The 18,520-nt window shown below is 46.2% G+C and overlaps 2 protein-coding genes, 1 long non-coding RNA gene and 1 other non-coding gene across 5 annotated transcripts in view; 2 read left to right on the forward strand and 2 right to left on the reverse strand.

Annotated features, from left to right (window-relative positions):
- DNAJB13 (DnaJ heat shock protein family (Hsp40) member B13) lies at positions 1 to 12,433 on the reverse strand. Its single transcript, XM_047072567.1, has 8 exons — positions 12,329 to 12,433; positions 7,909 to 8,012; positions 6,698 to 6,859; positions 4,148 to 4,305; positions 3,026 to 3,139; positions 1,797 to 1,910; positions 846 to 922; positions 1 to 262 (listed from the first exon to the last, which is right to left on the reverse strand). The coding sequence occupies exons 1-8, from the start codon at positions 12,394 to 12,396 to the stop codon at positions 109 to 111; spliced, it is 951 nt and encodes a 316-aa protein (XP_046928523.1). The 5' UTR covers positions 12,397 to 12,433; the 3' UTR covers positions 1 to 108.
- Positions 7,477 to 18,520, forward strand: part of LOC124506496 (uncharacterized) — a 23,530-nt gene continuing 12,486 nt past the window's right edge. The window contains exons 1-2 of one of the 2 annotated variants that reach the window (XR_006960757.1): positions 7,477 to 10,516; positions 14,564 to 14,685. This is a non-coding gene — a long non-coding RNA (uncharacterized LOC124506496). Of the gene's footprint in view, positions 10,517 to 13,990; positions 14,270 to 14,563; positions 14,686 to 18,520 lie in introns of those variants that run through there. The other variant, XR_006960758.1, reaches the window with a different exon arrangement.
- The window catches only part of PAAF1 (proteasomal ATPase associated factor 1), a 47,962-nt gene continuing 37,393 nt past the window's right edge, over positions 7,952 to 18,520 (reverse strand). Inside the window, exon 13 of the transcript XR_006960756.1 lies at positions 7,952 to 8,012. The gene's annotated coding sequence lies outside the window, so the exon portion shown is untranslated. The remainder of the gene's footprint in view (positions 8,013 to 18,520) is intronic.
- TRNAK-CUU (transfer RNA lysine (anticodon CUU)) lies at positions 15,651 to 15,723 on the forward strand. The gene has a single exon. It is a non-coding gene; the product is annotated as a tRNA-Lys (tRNA).

Here is an 18,520-nt window from a genome sequence, read left to right on the forward strand (position 1 = left end):
ACATCTGTGCAGTGGGCTGGCTCAGCTGCACATCCTGGGACAGGAATGGGATAAGGCCCAGCTGGCCTTCTCCTCCCCTCCTCTGCTCCAGCCCTCAGCTCACCAGAGTTATGTCAGCAATGCCTGGCGCAGCATCTGCTTCTTTTGGGGTGTGAGGCGGGTGGGGAACTGGATGTCGAAGAAGATGAAGAGATCCCCTTTCTTAGTGGGGTCCTCAGGCAGTGGCATCCCCTCACCTGGCACCTTCTTGAAGTACTTGGGACTGAGACAGGGGAGGATGAAAGAAGGGAAATGAGAGGGCCCCCCAACACTGCTCTCTGACAGATCCCATGCTGCCCATGCTCACACAACCTCAGGCTTGAGGCAGTCAGTCCAGCTTCCACCAGGTGGCTCTTCTCAGCCAGAATCGTGTGGCAGGAGAGAGAAGACCAGCTTATTCAGACAGCCTGCCCCCTGATAACCATTTACACTGGAGGTTCCAGGAATAGAGGTTCCAGCCTAGGTTGGGGTCGGGGGGCGGGGTGCTGGGCTGCTGAGTAAAGCTTCCCATACAGAGGCCCTTTCCTGTAAAGGACTTGAGGGATACAACTCAGAACACTAATGAGACGTTCGGGAGGAGGAAGGCAACAAAGGTCGCCTCTGCAATCTTTGGGCTCTGTAGCGGCCTCGTGCAAGTTAGAAAAAGGCACTCCATTTACCAGGTGAATGCAGCTTGGCCAGAGTTAGGGCTGGATTTCAGTCCTTGCTAGTGAGGACTGAACTACCCCAGGCTGACCTGTCTGGCACTACCCTCTAAGGCCCAGGCCAGCCCTTCTGCCTACTGGGACCCACGCAGATGCACTCACTGGATAATGTCATTGATGGGGATGTTGAGCAGACGATCATCCAAGGTCTTCACCTCCACGGTGCAGCAGGTCAGAGCCTAGGGACGTTAGGGCCACAGGTGGGAGCAGGAGAGATAACCATGGCCATTCTGTTTAGAAGGCATTTTATGAGCTTATTCGGTGCCAGGCCCTGGGCCTGGCCTCAAGCAGACAAAAGGATGTTCAGGGACTAACAGGGGAGCGAGCCAGGCATCTGCCTGCCCTTAGGAGTTCACGGTCTGGTAGGAAAGACTGATGATGATAGAGGGAAGTAAAGGGGTCTGCGGGAGCCAAGGAGAGGCCCCCAAACCACTGTGGAGTGGGACAGGAGGACTACACAGTGGTGGTAGCAGTTGAGGAGGGTGAAGAGGATCCTGCCAGTCAGACAAGGTGGATATACAGCATTCCACACAGACGGCCCAGCATAAACAAGAGAATGGAGGTGGGGAAATGCTCCCAATGGACAGGGGCATGGTGGTTGGAGTGCAGGGGATGAGATCAGCAGAGGCAGAGTGTGGAGGGCCTTAAACACCATGTGAAGATGCTCCGATAGGCGTGTGGCACAGTCAGATGAGCGTGGGGAAGAGCCTAGAGGAGATGGGAAAGGAGGCAGGAAGGCCACCAAAGGGGCTGCTGTGCAGACCCAGGTGCTCAGACTCTGACTCTGGGAATGAACGGAAGGGGACTAGGTGGTAGAATTGACGGAGTAACTGCCCACAGGTAGGGTGGAGGAGGGGAGGCAAAGTCTAGGCTGGTGCTGTTCCTTGTTTGGATTGTGAGGACATGGAGGTGCCCTGAAGACAGCCACAAAGATTCTATGTGCACTCCTCACGTTCTGAAGGCCTGCGCCATAGGCACTGGGGGGAGTGCAGAGTGAGGCCTGCTTGCTCACTCTCATCTGCCCACTTCTCCTCCTCCACTTTGCCCACTCACCTTGCCCAAGGGAATGGGATTCACAAAAAGGAGGTTGTCGTTCTCCCTGCGGAAGCGAGGGTGTAGCTTCTCCTTTACAATGAAGATGATGTCGGCTGGGATAATGTTGGGGCCCTGGGCAGAGGAGGCAAGGGGTGACAAGGACTAATTGGCTGTGTGATATTGGCTAAGTTCCTGACTCTACTGGTCTCCATGTCTTCTTCTGAACAATGAAGAGATTGAACTAGGTTTTCTGGAAGGACCTTTTCAGTTTGGTTTCATAGCCCCTCCTCTGAGAAGCCTACTCCAATGAATCCAGCGCCACCCCCCCCCCATTACTTCTCCTCTATGGAGCATGCCCAACAGGATTCACTCAGATGGAGAGGGACAGAAGCTTCCTCAGGAGGTGGGTAAAATGCTGAGCTGCAAGTTTTGAAAACAACTTCTTACACACCTCTGTCCTGACAAGCTTCTGCTAAGGTCTCTTAAGGGGGCAGAGGAGCCTAACTGGTCCCTACAAGCAAGAAGCTCCCAGTCTAGTGGGGGGAACAGACACACCGTCCTCAGCATGCTCAGGACTGTGGTAAAAGGAACCCAGAGGCAGGAGGTTAGAGAGGCCCTGAGCCAGGTGGAGAGGTCAGGGGAGGCTGCCCAGAGCCCAGAGCATTAGAGCTGGGTCCTGAAGGGGTGTTTTGGAAGTAGATGTTTCACAGGTGAGAAAGGGAGCAAGAAGTATGGGCAGAGGAATTAATCTCTCTTGGCTCTGAAAATGCCATCACTCTGCCTCTTCTCAGACCTAAGGATACAGCATGCCTTGAACAATAATTTTATATTTTTATTTAAATAAGTAATTATCATGAAGATATTAAGCAGTATTAAAATTATTATTAATAAGTGGTTTCTGAATACCTCCTATAGTTGGGCTTTATTCAAGAAGCACTGAAGAAAATCAGGAAGAGCTCTTGTGCTCTTGCCCTGGCCAAATCCCTTCCCTTTCTGGGCCTCAGTTTCCTACTCTGCAAAATGGGGGAAAGCCCTGGGCTATCCACTCACAGAGGTGTTGTGAGGCTCTGTCCCTGGTAAGGGACTTTGGGGATCATTTCACCGACTCTGCAGACTGGTCTCCCTACTAGACTGGGGTCACGGGGCAGAGGAAAGCATTGCCTCCTTCCCCCTCAGTCTTTCCACCACATGAGCAAGCCTGGGTGACTGACACTAGGACTGACCCTAGTCAGTTCCCTCCTTCTCACCTGGTCCCCTTCCTTCTCAAAGGTGATCCGTGTGCCCTGCCTCCAACCAGGTTTCACATCAATTGTGAGAATCTTGTCCTTGATGGTAGAGGAGTACCCATCCTCGTTCAGTACCTGCAGCCAGATGGAAGAAGGGAGGTTTGCTCCAGATTTCCCAGCTGGCCTTTTAACACGAGAAAGATGCCAAGGGGATTTTGTGCTCAGATGCAATCTTCTAGCAACAGGGAGAAGCTGTCCTGAGCCATCCCCATTCTCACCCCATTTACTGGAACCAAGAACTTACGATTCTAGGATGATGTCATTGGGCTAGGGCCTGAGATGCCAAGCAGTCACCATTAGTTGACCAAGCCCCCAACTCCAGGCCTAGATCACGTAGCCCTGGCCACTAACAGATGCATGGTGAACACATACTCAGTTCCTCTCTCCCAACCCAGTGGCTCTGGCCCTGAGGGGCTGGCAGGTTTCTTAATCATGAAGGGAGAAAGACCACAGAGGTCAACATATCTGAGCATTCCCTATTATGTCATCCAACCATTCCCCAATCACATGCCCAGATGAGTGCCATCTGTGCCACAGCTGGCATCTCCTCTGCTGGGCAAAGGTGTGAGGAGGCTTTGCTCATGTGTCTAGCATAGGGCTGAGCCATAGGATAGGGTCAACCCAAGGACTAGACTCTGGGCCACTAAAAGTCTTCAATCAAACCCCTTGGGGACCGTCCCCCAGTGCACCCTCCATGCCCACACTGTTTCTTCTTACTCCTGAGGCATACACACTGATGAAGCCCTGGGGGTATGGTCTGGTAATACCCAGAGGGCAGAATTCACAAGGGACTCCTCCCATTTGGAATCCGGCTTCCCACAGGGATGGGGCTGATATGAGAAGAAGGGAAAGACCCTTCTGCAGAGGGGATTCCTGCACTGGGAAAGAATCAGGCTAATACCCTCAATTGTCCCTTCCAAATTTCAGATTCTAGAATTCTATGATCCTAGGTCTTCAATTCTGAGATTTCATGATTCTATCAGAGGCCATACCTGAGGTCTCCAGTGAGGGCATGGAGGAGGTGACTCAGAGGATTGGAGGGCATAGGTAGTGGCCCCCAGTAGGAGCAAGCCAAGTACTCACCCTTCGGGAGATCTTAATTTTCTTGGTGCAGCCAAAGAATAAGTCCTCCAGAGATAGGTAGAGGTCTCGTTCGATTGGGGGGTCCTGTTTCTTGACCCCTCGGCCTCGGAGACCCCCAAAATTCAAATCTGCCTCACTTCCTTCTACATCAAAAAACTCTGCAGGAGAGGAGAGGAGAGGAGAGGAGAGGGGAGGGGAGGGGAGGAGTAAGAGAGATTGTGTCAGGGACTTGGAAACACAGACACCCCTCCACACATACCTCTTCAGTCCCCAAGTGTAATACTCAGCATCCCATTCCTACCTTGCAAACTCAGACTGTTAGGCCAGGCCAAAAAGTTGTCCTAAATTGCAGATCCAATGGTTATCATTGCTTGCCACTTCCCACTGCTTCATCATCCCGTTTATATTCCCCCACTTTCCTGACTCCCTTCCCCCTCAATTTGGAGAAACACTCCTCGAGGCTGGCTGCCTCAGGATGGAGAGGAGTGCCCTCTGGTGGCAGCTCCTGGTATGCCAGAAATGACTCCCTTTGTTAGCTTGCTGGGGGGACGGTAATATCATTCCAGTCCTTCCTACCCTTCCCCACACTCCACTCTCCCTCACTGTCCAGCCCAGCACAACACCTCTAAAGACCACATACTCAAGTTTCTGTGAAGTCAATAGCTGATACGGGAGTAGGGAAGGGGTGGTTCCTAATAAATCTGAGAGTTCATCAGCATACCCCCAAACTCTTTTTCCCTCAATTTCTTTTTTCCCTGCCCAGCTCTACACCCGTAAGTGCTCTTGCTGCCCTGCCCTTCCATCCCAGTGGAAACAGCCTTTGTCTCTTGAAGTGCTATGGAGTCGTTTGGTTTCAGTTTTTCTGTCTGTGAGATGGGGTAATAATGCCTGATCTGCCTTTTTCCATTAGGATTAAATAACAAGACGATGAAGAAAAGTGGAAACTGGCTGAGAGCTTACTATGCATCAGGTGCTGGTTTCAGTTCTTCACAATATTGTCTTATTGGACAGAGAGGCCAAAGAAAAGGCTCACAGTCCCGCAGCTCATCTGAACACAGGACAATCTGACTATGAGAACCTCTGCCCTTAACCACTATGCTTATTGCTACGTGTGAAAACCTTTGAAAACTTTGTAGAGTCAGGGGTCGCTATCATAATTAAGATTTTTTTTTGTACTCTGCCTCTTATGGTTAGGGCCATGAATGAACTTCCCAGGCTAGAATGGTATAGTAACTTTAGGTGGGGGAGGGCAGGGCAGCATCATACTAAACCCCTCTATGAAATAGTAACTAATCAAGAGGCCTGTAAGTGACCTGGTCCCCTCTCGTATCACTGAATTCATTTCTTCACCCAGCACCTGTGCTGTGTTAGGTTGTAGACACCCCAACAGCCAGGTCATAGGAAGGTCTAGTCCCTCGGTCCTGCAGGGAGACAGGACACAAGAATCCCCTGGGTGAAGTCCTGTAGCAGTATAGTTTTGGGCACTGCCTGAGGGTCCCCAAAGCCTGTAAGTGATGTCCCTAGAAGCTCTGGTTTGGCTCCTCTGAGCTGCCTCTTTTTCATGCACCTGTCCATCGTTATGACATTTTTCAGTCTGCAAAGCCCATTTTCATAAACATTGTCTCATTTGCTAGTGACGTGTGAGGAATGGACTATTACAGCCACTTAACAGTAAGGAAGTTGAGGTTTCAGAGCAGTGAAGAGATTTGCCCAGAATCACACAGCTCATAAGAGGCAGTGCATGGATTTGAAACAGGCCTGACTCTAAGTCTCTTGCTTTTTCCAGTCACACATGGAGTTTATCAGTTCATCAACTCAGCTTCTTCTGGCAGGCAGATGAAGGAAATGCACAGGGGAGAGGTCTCTGAGGGGGAGAGACAGTGGGCTGTGGCCCACTTCTTATTAACATGCAGAAAAAGGAAGAGAGAACTTTTGAAATGCAGAACGGCTATAGTACAGCCAGGGGAAGGGGCAGCAGGGGGTCAGGCAGTGAAAATCTAGACTCTCTGAGTTGCATAACGAGAGCCAGGAAGACAGGTCTGAAGGTTAATTGCCCTTGCAAGATGACTGTGAGCCTCAGGAATCAACTCTTGGTCAGTTTGTCTGGGACCTGGGATTATCCACCCATCCATCCATATACTCACCTAACACACACCTGTACAGTGAAACCTAATGCAGCTATTAAAATGAGTAAAGTAGATCTGTTATGTAATATAGTATATAATGAGATAATCTCCGAGGCATACTGAGTGAAAGAAATCAGTGTGCACAATATGGTCCAATTCCCTTCATAAGATAAAAGGCTTAGGTAAAGATAAATATATGCTCATAAATGCATAGAAATTTTCCGGAAGGATACATAAACGGTTAACAGTAAGTGGCTGCTTCTGGAGAAGGAATAGAGGCTGAAATGTATTTCTTTAATAATTTCTTTTTTACCATGCATTATATATATTTTTAAAGTAAACAAAACAAAAGGATTCAAAGAAAAGCATCTTTTACAGCTACATCCTTTCCCAATAAAGCAAGTGGGTAGGTGGGGCCTCTTACCACCAAAGGGGTTGTCTCCTCCGAAGAACTCATGGAAAACCTTATCAGGGTTGCCGTGGAAGACATAACCAGTGGTCCATGGGGTCTGGGATCCAAACTCCAGAGGAATCCCGCCCTTTAGGCCCTCCTCTCCAAACTTGTCATAGATGCCTCTCTTCACAGCTGTGGACACATGTCACCTTGATGAGGGGGCTGGCGTTAGGGACTAAGATAGCTGCTGGGCTGGGAAGCAGGTGGATACAGGGTAGAGAGGAAGGGGAAAACCCAACCTTATTTCTAAAGTCTGGCACTCTTTGGAGGGAGACCCTAAAAGTTAGGGGTTTAATTTCATCATGGGTGGATCTAGGTGTGATCCCATAACGCGGAGGAGAATGAGGAAAGGTGGAGACCTGCTGGGTGGCAGGGGGAAGAGGATTGAAGGAGAGATCTAGAGACTGAGGGTGAGGCTATCGCCCTAGAATTTGGCTAAACTCATCATCGTAGCTACTGTTTTATTTGGGGTAAATAGAATCGTAGCACCTTGAAATTCTACAATCTAAGAATTCTAGAGCTGCCAAGTTCTAGAGCTTTCAAAGCCTAGAGTCTAAGGACTGTAAAGTCTTGAAAACTCGGGACTGGAGAAACCTTAGTCATCTGGCTATTCTTCTGCACAACATCGGTGATTACAGTCTCCAGAACAAGCCCTCGGGGATGCACGCATGCACGTGGTGCCCCGGGGCAGAGGTGTGGTGGGGGCGGGGGGGGGGGGGGGGGGGGGGGAATCACTTTCTACACTCTTTTGGTTTCAGGAGATTCTTGAATTACCAGCCTCTCTCTGACCCTTGATAGACATGCCTTCCGTGGAAAGGTGGCACTGGAGCTACTTGGTAATCTGGGAAGAGTAACTGGGGATGCCTGCCTCAGCCTCTTTCTTCCCTTGGCAGCAAGCATCTCACTGTGTGCACCCCTGCAGGGGACAGGTGGGGTGTGGAGTGTGGGAGACTTGCCCAGGTCCTGCTCTACTGACACTGGCTGAGCAGATCATCTTAATCCAGGGGCTCTCCACGCTGCATCAACCTTAGTTTGTGACTATGGAGAGAGGCAGTTCATGCTGTTTTCTTTCTAAGTTTTCTCAGGCTCTAGGCAGGGAAGAGGAATGCTTTACTACCCAGAGGCTTAAGGAACGGTCTCGAAATAGAGGTGGGGCAGAGGAGATGGGTGGAATCACTCACGGTCGCTCAGCACATCATAGGCCTCTGCTATTTGCCTGAATGTCTCTGCTGAGGATGGCTCACTGGACTTCAGCGGGTGGTTCTTAAGGGCCAGTTTCCGGTACCTAGAGGAGGGAGGATTCATACAAGTCATAGCATTTGACATGGGCCTGAGGCACAGACCATGGTTTAGAGCTGGCTCTGCTGTTCACTGCTTTGATGATGCCAGCTATAAAATCAGGGCTGTGGTGGCCAGGGTGGTGCATTGCACAGATGCCCTTGAACAGAACCCAGTGGGTAGAAAGTGTAGCTGCCCGCCCTGGGTGTCTGTGCTGAGGCTACATTTCCCCAAGCTGCCCCAACCAGTGCCTAAGCGTGGTGGGGATATTGGTGCTGGCGCGTCCCCCTAGGACACAGGACCCCTCCAACGCACAACCTCTGCTTCAGGACGCCCATCTATCAGCCCAGCTACTTTTTTCCAGACCACTCTGCAGCTCTCTCCATCCAGACATTTCTTCCTGCTCCCCTTTCACAGGTATCAGAACTGCACTGGGGTTTGAAGGTGCCGCCTGCATGCTCTTGCTCCCCCTTCACGTTTCCCCCAATACATTTCTCACACATCTAATCCTGTCGTGATATCTGAACTTACACACAGGCTTCTTGGGAAGATCAGGTAAAATAAGGTGTCAAAGGGCCTGGTACAGAGAGGCACTGGCACACGTCAGGTCCCTTTACCATCTCTCACTTCTGTGCTCATTCGTTTCCCTGCTTCTGTAGTACCCAATCCCAGCACTCAGTGATGCGATGCCTATAGTGTCTGAGAATCTGTATCATCAGTGTTCTGAAAGGAAAGAGCTGGCATGAACTGGGTGATTTGTGCAGAGTTTAATAAGGGACCACTCACCAAAGTGTAGGAGGTAGGGAGGATAACCATGCTGGACAGTGCTGTAGCCCAAGGCCAGGAGCCCTGAGTCACCCTGGCTACCCCTGAGCCTATAGGAGTGGGAAGGGAGAAATCCCACAGGAGTGTGTGTGGACGGGGCCCTTGGCAGGAGCTGTCATCTTCAGCTAAGGGATACCCAACCTGAAGCGCTCTCAGAAGAAGGGAGCTGGGAATAAATACCCCAGCCCCACTCTCCTCTTTGCCAATCACCTGCTGTGGGCTCTCTTTGGCTTTCATTTAGGAAGTCTGAGGGCCAGGGCGTCTATTGATGTGGTTCAGATGGGCCAGCTTCCAGCGCAGAGAGCAGGGTGCAGAAAGGCGGGGAGGGGGGTCTGAAAGAGCCAAAGGAGGGGATCAGCACAGCCCCCTGAGTGGCTCAGTACAAATCGGACCCCACATACCCTCCACTGGGTCAGAGTGCACTTCCTCTGCCCTGCTCACACCCTGCATGCTGGTGACCCCTCCCGCTGTTTCTCTTCTCACTCCACACACTATCTGTGCGCAAGCTCGTCTATCCCAAGGCTTTGAGCATCACTCACTCGCTGACCACTCCCAAATTTCTATCTGAAACCAGGCCACTAAGCTCCAGACCTTGGCATCCAGCTGCCATCTTGGTATCTGCTCTCCAGTGTCCCACAGGCCCCACAAACTCAATGAACCCAGACAGAAACACATTTTTGTTCCTTAAGTTTTTGCCCATTTGCCCAGGCAATGAAGCCAAAACGCTGAGCATTATCAACTCCCAAGTTCTTCATCCCCTCCATTCCCAGCCCACCTGTCACCCGGGCATTTCAGTTTTTCTTTCTCCCCAGTGTTCTCTTCCTGCCCCCTCATCCCTAGGACTATTGCAGAACCACGGCTTCCTGTTTCAGTGTTCTCCTTCTCCAGGCCTTTCCGTGTGCTGCCACCAGATTGATTTGTCTTTTTTAATCTGATGCTTCTAAAATGCCCCCTGGCCAAGTCACTCCACTGCCAAATCCCTCCACTGGTTTCCCTTTGCCTTCAGCATAAAATCTGTATCTCTAAGATTCAAGCCTCTGCTTCTTTCTCTGGCCTTCTCACTCACAGCTCTCCCTCCCCACTCCCATGGCCTCTCCTGCCCTTCTGGCCAGGCTCCAAACTCCCTACAATGCACTGCTCAGGTCTTTGACATTCTACTCCCATCCCTTGTAACACCCACCACTCTCCAGACCCTCCCATCTCCCCTTGGCACATTTTCATTCATCTTTCAACAATCAGCTCAGGGCTCAACTCCTCCAGGATGCCCTCCCTGACTGCAGTCTCCATTCTAGGTTAGACTCCCCTTCCCGAGTCCCCAGTGCCTTTGATCCCTAAACTTAGCACTTGGCACTCCAGTTGTTTGTTGACTGGTTTGTCTCTCCCACTATCCTGGGTTCCTTGAGTTGCTGTGTCTACTTCTCACTGAGCAGCAGTGAGGTAATGAATGACACGAACTAACTGTCCCACAAGGCAGCCCATCTCACCGTGGGACCCCTCTGACTTTTAAGCAACATCTCATCTTAGTGAGTGAGATCTGCTGTCCTATGACTCTGAAGGTTCTGATTCGGCCCCTGGAGGCCTTACAGAGATTATCTACATTGTCTACTTTCAGAAACTTAAAGTCAATTGTCATCACTTCCCTGAGACACTGAAACCAGCCCTCTCAGTTACAAAGGTCAAAGTCAGGTATGGGGAGAATTCCAAGTAAGTTCTATCAATAAGGAAAGGTAAGTAGGTTTGAGAAGAGCCTTATTTTTCATATAAACTTGAGTGGTTTCTGTGGAGTTTTTTGTCTCATTTGTTTTAGTGAGAGAGAGAGAGAGTGTGTGTGTGTGTGTCTGGGGGGTGCAGTGGCAGAGGGAGAGAATCTTAAGCAGGCTCCCCACCCAGTGCAGAGACCAACAGGGGGTTTGATCCCATGACCCTGAGATCATGACCAAGCCGAAATCAAGAGTTGGATGCTCAACCGAGCCAACCAGGTGCCCCTAAACTTGAGTGGTTTTAAGATTTTCCCTGCAGTGCCCTCACTCTGTTTCCTTGAGTGGGCAAGATGGAGTGGAGTCACAGCTTGGATGCAGCAGGGTAGGCTTAATGAGAGCTACTGAGAAGGTTAATAGCTAGGCAAGTAGGAATCATTGTGGTGCTTCTATTCATTATATACATTTAGCATTTAAAAAAAAAATTTTATGTGAATTTATTTTTGAGAGAGAGTGTGACAGAGTGCAAGCAGGGGAGGAGCAGAGAGAGAGGGAGACACAGAATCTGAAGCAGGCTTCAGGCTCTGAGCTGTCAGCACAGAGCCCGATGTGGGGCTCCAACTCATGAACCGTGAGATAATGACTTGAGCTGAATGAAGTTGGATGCTTAACCAACTAAGCCACCCAGGTGCCCCAGCATTTTTGTTTTGTTTTGTCAAAATCTAGTTACTCCCATATGGGAGACTGTGTTATACATGACTCATCTCTTAGAGCTGTTACAAGAGAGAAGGGTTAAGAACTATTGTTTGAAACAGGGGTGCCTGGGTGGCTCAGTTGCTTAAGCGTCTGACTTCTGCTCAGGTTATGATCTCATGGTTCGTGAGTCAAGCCCTGCAGATCAAGACCCTGAGGTCTTGATCTCAGTGTTGTGAGTTCAAACCCTATGTTGGGCTCTGAGCTAGGTGTGAAGGCTACTTAAGAAGAAACCTCCTTTGGGGTGCCTGGGTGGCTCAGTTGGTTGAGTACCCGACTTTGGCTTAGGTCATGATCTCACGGTTCATGAGTTGAAGCCCCACATGGGGCTTGCTGCTGTCGGCACTGAGCCTGCTTCTCAGGTCCTCTGTTCCCCTCTCCCCTGCTTCTCTCTTTCTCAAAAATAAACAAACATTTTTTAAAAAAGCTTACTTTGGGGTGCCTGAGTGGCCCAGTAGGTTAAGTGTCCAACTCTTGGTTTCAACTCTTGCAGTGTTTCCAGTTTGAGCCCCACATTGGGCTCCGTGCTGACAGTGCAAAAGCATGCTTGGGATTCTCATCTCCCTGTGTCTCTGTCCACCTCCACCCCCCGCCCACACCCCCCTCTCCCCCCACTAATGCTGTCTCTGTCTTTCTCAAAATAAATAAATAAACTTAAAAAAAAAAAAAAGCCTACTTGAAAAAAAAAAAAAAACTCGTATGACGGCCAGAATAAAATTTGAAACACATCCATCTGGCCAGGTCACTCTCCTGTTCTTAATCCTTTGGTTCTGCAAAGGAAAAAGTTCAAATGCCTTCTTTGTCCCCATTTTTATTGCTAAGAAAACCAGGGCACCCAGGAAGGGAAACAGGGCATAGGGGGTTAAGGATGATGGATTGGGAACTCTGACTCAGGCCAATCCCAGGTTGTAGGTATGTATGCAAGAAGCAACAGAAGAACAAGGTTTATCTTGCCTGCACTTGGCTGTGCAAGAAAGCTCAGTTTGGAAAAGATAAAGGTGGAGCCTTCCCAGCACACCCCTAAAGCCTCACTCCCGTCCCAACTTACGCCTTCTTGATCTGGGCATCCTCTGAATTGCGAGTGATCTGAAGCACAGAGTAATAATCCTGACCCATGGCTGGCTTGCAAGGCAGTCAGTCCTTGTTTAATCCTGACTCCAGCAGGGCTGTTAGTCTGCATTCTTTGGTTGCTCCTGACAACTGCACAGGGGCACTCTGGGAGTTGTATTCCCTCCTGCCCAAGCAGACATCACCTCTGCCTCACAGAACAGCCAATCGAAGAACCGGAAAAACGGTTGATCCTGTGACCCTGACAAAGGTCATTCAACTCAGAAACTCTCAACTCAAGAGTTTTTAAGAAAGTAGCAATTAGTTTTAATTAAAAGTTTTCAGAACAAATGCATTTGCTGATTTTTAAAAAATAAATTTTAAATTTTAGAATAGTTTTAGATTATCAAAAAAGTTGGGAAGACAGTATAGAATTCCCATATACCCATACCCAATTTCCTGTATTATTAATAGCTTACATGAGTAGGGTATGTTTATCATAAATAATAATACATCAGGGTTTGTTTTTTTTTTAATGTTCAATTTGGTGACATTTTATTTATCTATTATTAAATTTTTAATTACAGTATAGTTAACAATGTTATACTAGTTTCAGGTGTACAATACAGTGATTCACCGATTCCATACATCCCCCAGTGCTCATCACAAGTACACTACTTAATCCCCTTACCTATTTCACCCATCTACCTACCACCTCCCCTCGGATAACAATCAGTTTCTTCTCTATAGTTAAGAGTCTGTTATGGAGCCTGGGTGGCTCAGTTGGTTAAGTGTCTGACTTCGGCTCAGATCATGATCTCCTGGTTTGTGGGTTCAAGCACTGCATTGGGCTCTGTGCTGACATGACAACTTGGAGCCTGTTTTGGATTCTGTGATCTCTTCTGTCTCTGCCTCCTGCTGGCTCTATCTCAAAAATAAACATTAAAAAAAAGTCTGTTTCTTGGTTTGTCGCTCTTTTTCCTTTGTTCATTTGTTTCTTAAATTCCGCACGAGTGAAATCATACAGTATTTGTCTTTGACTTATTTTGCTTAGCATTATATGCTCTAGTTCCATCCATGTTGTTGCAAATGACAAGATTTTGTTCTTTTTATGGCTGAATAATATTCCATTGTATATATATGCCACCTCTTCTTTATCCATTTATTTACAATGGGCACTTGGGCTGCTTCCATAATTTGCCTATTGTAAATAAAGTTGCTATGAACATAGGGGTGCATGTATACTTTTGAATTAGTGTTTTTGTATATTTTTGATAGATACCCAGTAGTGCAATAATTGGGATTGTAAGGGAGTTGTATTTTTAACTTTTTGAGCAACCTCCAAACTGTTTTCCACAGTGGCTGCACCAGTTTGCACTCCCACCACAGAGCAAAAGGGTTCCTTTTCCTCCACATCCTGGCCAATACTTGTTTTCTTGTGTTTTTTATTTTAGTTATTCTGACAGATATAAGGTGATATCTCATTGTAGTTTTGATTTGCATTTCCCTGATGATAAATGACACTGAACCATCTCTTCATGTGTCTGTTGGCCATCTGAATGTCTTCTTTGGAGAAATGTCCATGTCTTCTGCCCAATTTTAATTGGATTATTTGGGGGGGGGTGTTGACTTGTATCATTCTTTATATATTTCAGATACTGTCCCTTTATCAAATACGTCATTTGAAAATATCTTCTCCCATTTAGTAGGTTGCCTTTTAGTTTTGTTGTTTCTTTTGGTTACAATGTTTATAATGAAAATCCATATTTGATTCATATTTCCTAGTTTTCAACCTTATGTCTTTTTTTCTGTTCCAGGATCCCACCCAGGATACCACGTTACATTTAGTTGTCATGTTTCCTTAGGCTCCTCCTGGCTAAAACTGTTTCTCAAACTTTTCTTGTATTTTGATGACTTTGATAGTTTAAGGAGTACTGCTCAGGTATTTTGTACAAAGTCTCTTAATGGGATTTGTTTGATGTTTTTCTTTTTCTTTTTTTAAACTTATTTATTTTGAGAGAGAGGGAAAGAGAGAGACAGTGCAAGTGGGGGAGGGGCAGAGAGAAAGGGAGAGAGAGAGAGAATCCCAAGCAGGCTCCACACTGTCAGCGTGGAGCCCGATGCAGGGATCAAACCCACAAACCATTAGATCATGACCTGAGCTGTAATCAAGAGTTGTATGCTTAACTAACTAAGCCACCCGGGCGCCCTGATTTGATATTTTTCTTATGATTAGACTGAGGCTGGGGGCTTCTGAAAGGAAGACCACAGAAGTGAAGTGCCATTCTCATCCCATCATATCAAAGGTACCTACTATCAACATGACATCACTGATCATGCTGACCTTCATCTGCTAAGGTAGTATTAATCAGGTTTCTCTCCACTGTAAAGTTACTTTTGTTTGCTCCTTTCTGGATTGTACTCCTTGGAAGGAAGTCATTTCACAGTCTGCCCTTAAAGATTGGGGAATTCTGCTCTAGAGGAGGAAAAAAGGAAGGGATATAGTGTGTCACTGGCCTAGGGAAAGACCACTGGAACAATCGTCCAGCTACAAACCCATGCATATATGAAAACTTTATACATAACACAGCAATCAATACAGATTGGTGCAGAAAACAAAAGGACTGTAAAATAAGTGGTTATGGGACAGCAGGATATCTAAAAGGAAAAAAATGATACTACCTTATACCATATACCAAAAAAAAAAAAAAAAAAAAAAGGTGGATTAAAGATTTAAGAGTGAAATGAACTCTTAGAAGAAAGTATAGGTGAAGATCTTTATGACCCGTACAGAGAATATTTCTTAAACTAGACACAAAAAGCATAACCAAAAAGGAAAAGATTGCTAGGTTCTACCCTACTAAGAAAAATGGTAAAAAGACAAGTTCCAAAGTGAAAGGGATTTGTACTTTATATTTTCTTTTATTTTCAATTTTTAAAAAATGTTTATTTATTTTTGAGAGAGGGGGGCAGAGGGGCAGGGGGAGAGGGAGACAGAGAATCTGAAGAGGGCTCTGTGCTGACAGCAGAGAGCTGGATGCAGGGGTAGAACTCATGAACTGTGAGATCACAACCTGAGCCAAAGTCAGAAGCTTAACCAACTAAGCAACCCAGATGCCCCTGTATTTTATATTTTAAACAAAGAAACATAAAAGAAAACCTGAAAAGTCACACACACAAAAAGTCCCAATAGAAAAATAGGCAAAAGGCATAAATAGGCATTTATAACAAGATGGTCAAACAAAAAATGCAAATTAAAGTTCACAATGAGATGCTATTTCACATCTATACTGGCAAACATTTAAAAAGTTGACCTCAGTGGTGCCTGGCTGGCTCAGTGGGTAGAGCATGTGACTCTTGATCTCAGGGTTGTGAGTTCAAGCCCCATGTTGGGCATAGAGCCGAAATGAAATGAAATGAAATGAAATGAAATGAAATGAAATGAAATGAAATGAAATGAAATGAAATGAAATGAAATAAAAATACACACACACACACACACGTACCTTAAAAGAAAATTGAGGGGCGCCTGGGTGGCTCAGTTGGTTAAGTATCAGACTTTGGCTCAGGTCATGATCTCAAGGTTCACGGTTCACAAGTTTTAATGTTTAAATAAACATTAAAAAAATTTAAAAAAGAAGAAATTTAAAAGAAAATTGAAATAAAATAAAAACTTGACATCAAGAATTGGTGAGTACGTAAAACAAAAAGGAACTCTCAGACACTGCTATTTTGTCAGTGTAAATTAGAATAACCACATCAGAAAACTGTGACATTCCCTTGCAAAGTTGATGCGCATACCCAAATGTTCAGCATTAACAGTGAATACTATACAGCCTTTGTGCAAATAAGCCACACACACAAATACATACCATTTGCATAAATGATGCCACTTATATAATGTTCAAAAACATGAAAAGATAAATATGTTGTTAGGAATACATGTAGTGATTGCTGTGCTGGAGCTGGTTGTAACAGCTTTGAACAAACTGGCAAATGCTATCAGGGCTATTTTTTTCCTTCTGGTGAGCTAGTTAAATATTAACAAGTACATGCATAGTAGTGAGTAAGTAAAATAATAAATAAAAGCAAGAGAATACTAAACAGAGAGGGGCACACAGGGGCAACATTCCTTCAATAAAGAATATTCCTTTTTTTTTTTTTAACGTTTTATTTATTTTTGAGAGAGAGAAAGAGAAACAAAGTATGAGCAGGGGAGGGGCAGAGAGAGAGGGAGACACAGAATGGGAAGCAGGCTCCAGGTTCTGAGCTGTCAGCACAGAGCCCGATGCGGGGCTCAAACTCATGAACCATGAGATCATGACCTGAGCTGAAGTCAGACACTTAACCAGCTGAGCCACCCAGGCGCCCCTTTAAACTGATTTCTTAGCCACAGTTGCCTCTTTGTAAAGTAAAAATATGGCATTATTTTTTATTTTTTGCATTTCTGAGCTTTCTTGTGAATTTTAATCTCCATTTATTTAACCACTGAAGTTGAGCATCTTTTCATGTGATTGGCCATATTTTACTTTTTTATTACCAGAAAAAAAGATGTTATTAAAAATTAAACCCAGAGGGTTGGGTGAGAACCTTGCTCAGCCTGGGACTGGCTGAGGTGAATGCAGGGGACTCCATGTAAGGGGCACCAAGTGTGCAGGGGCTGGAGTGAAAGGGGAGGTGGTTTGTGTAGTTGTCAGATTGGTTACTCACAGAAGTATTGAGCAAATAAGTGAAATATTGAGGATTATGAGAGCCAAGTTTCTCACTGTTGGAGGAAGGAGGTATGTATGCAGACTAGAATAATCCCAGTGGAGTTGGACTGGAATTGGGAGACATCAGTGTGAACTCATGAACTTTAGTGTATATCTAGAATGCTGGATGTAGAAATATAGACATATATATGTACTGTCCACTGGTAGGGACTAGAAGCAATAATACCCCCAAAACAAAGAATATCCATATAGTGCCCAGACTTGATTTCCAAATCCATTCTCCACTAAAAAGAACTGAAGCCATCTAGACAAATGACTGATTCCAGGACTAGGGTGGGGAAGTATAAGATGAAGCTTGAATATCTTGTAGTATCAGAAAAAAAGGAAGTGCTAAAAGAAAGATAGAAACATGTCAAAAGGACATAGGATCCAGCTTGAAGGAGCTACCACTGGCTCAGCTGGGACAATTTAAACACCACAAGAAATCATAGTAATAATGGATTATAATCCATAGAATAAAATATGAATCCATGTGTAGTCCACACTAATAGATCTATGATGAATGAGTGAATTAGTAATTAAATAAGTGGGGGAGAATGGAAAGCTCTACCTTATAGTAGAAAGCAAATTATAAATGAAAAAGAATGATGAAATTATAAAATCACCTTTTGGCAATTGTAGTAGGAATAACTGGCTCAGACAGAAATCAACAAATGCTGAAACTAAATGATGCAAGTTGTATGAGGAATAGGATATTTATAGTCTCAAAGTAGCTCTCCACAAAATACTAACTTTGCCATGGACAAACCTGGTAGACACCATTTTAACCAGCTGATTATAATAAAAAAGATGGACAAACCAAGTGTTGGCAGTGTTGGCAAGGACATGGAGAAAATAAGAACCTGTATACACCACTGCTGAGAATGTAAAATGGTGCAGCCACTTGAAAAACAGGTGGCGGTCTTAAAATGCTAAACATAGAGTTACTATATCCTTGCAATTTTTCTGAAGGTGTGAAATTACTTCAAAGTGAAAAGTAAATTAGAAAAAAATGTATCCACAAAGAGACGTGTTCAAGAAAAAGAAACCTTTACAGGGCACCTGGGTGGCTCAGTCGGTTAAGCATCCAACTCTTGATCGCGGTTCAGGTCATGATTTCATGGTTTGTGGGACCAAGTCCAGCACTGGGCTCTGCATGGACAGTGCAGAGCCTGCTTGGGATTCTCTCTCTCCCTCTCTCTGTCCTTCCCCGATTGCACACTCTCTCTCTGTCTCAAAGTAAACAAATAAATTTTTTTAATGTTTATTTATTTTTGAGACAGAGAGAGACAAAGCATGAACGGGGGAGGGGCAGAGAGAGAGGGAGACACAGAATCGGAAGCAGGCTCCAGGCTCTGAGCCATCAGCCCAGAGCCCGACGTGGGGCTCGAACTCACGGACCGCGAGATCATGACCTGGCTGAAGTCGGACACTCGACTGAC

Source organism: Lynx rufus, unplaced genomic scaffold (assembly GCF_022079265.1).
Source record: "Lynx rufus isolate CCGP_SWC_20201006 ecotype Redwood Valley unplaced genomic scaffold, mLynRuf1.p SCAF_9, whole genome shotgun sequence".
NCBI lineage: Eukaryota > Metazoa > Chordata > Mammalia > Carnivora > Felidae > Lynx > Lynx rufus.

What these genes read in the sequence shown, in the direction of transcription:
- DNAJB13 (XM_047072567.1), bottom strand. Translation starts at nt 12,396, where the DNA reads ATGGGTCAGGATTATTACTCTGTGCTTCAGATCACTCGCAATTCAGAG. An exon ending in AGGAGACAACCCCTTTGGTG is followed by an intron (nt 4,306 to 6,697) that starts GTAAGAGGCCCC and finishes CCTCTCCTGCAG; the next exon opens with AGTTTTTTGATGTAGAAGGA. An exon ending in CCCATCAATGACATTATCCA is followed by an intron (nt 263 to 845) that starts GTGAGTGCATCT and finishes CCCCTGTCTCAG; the next exon opens with TCCCAAGTACTTCAAGAAGG.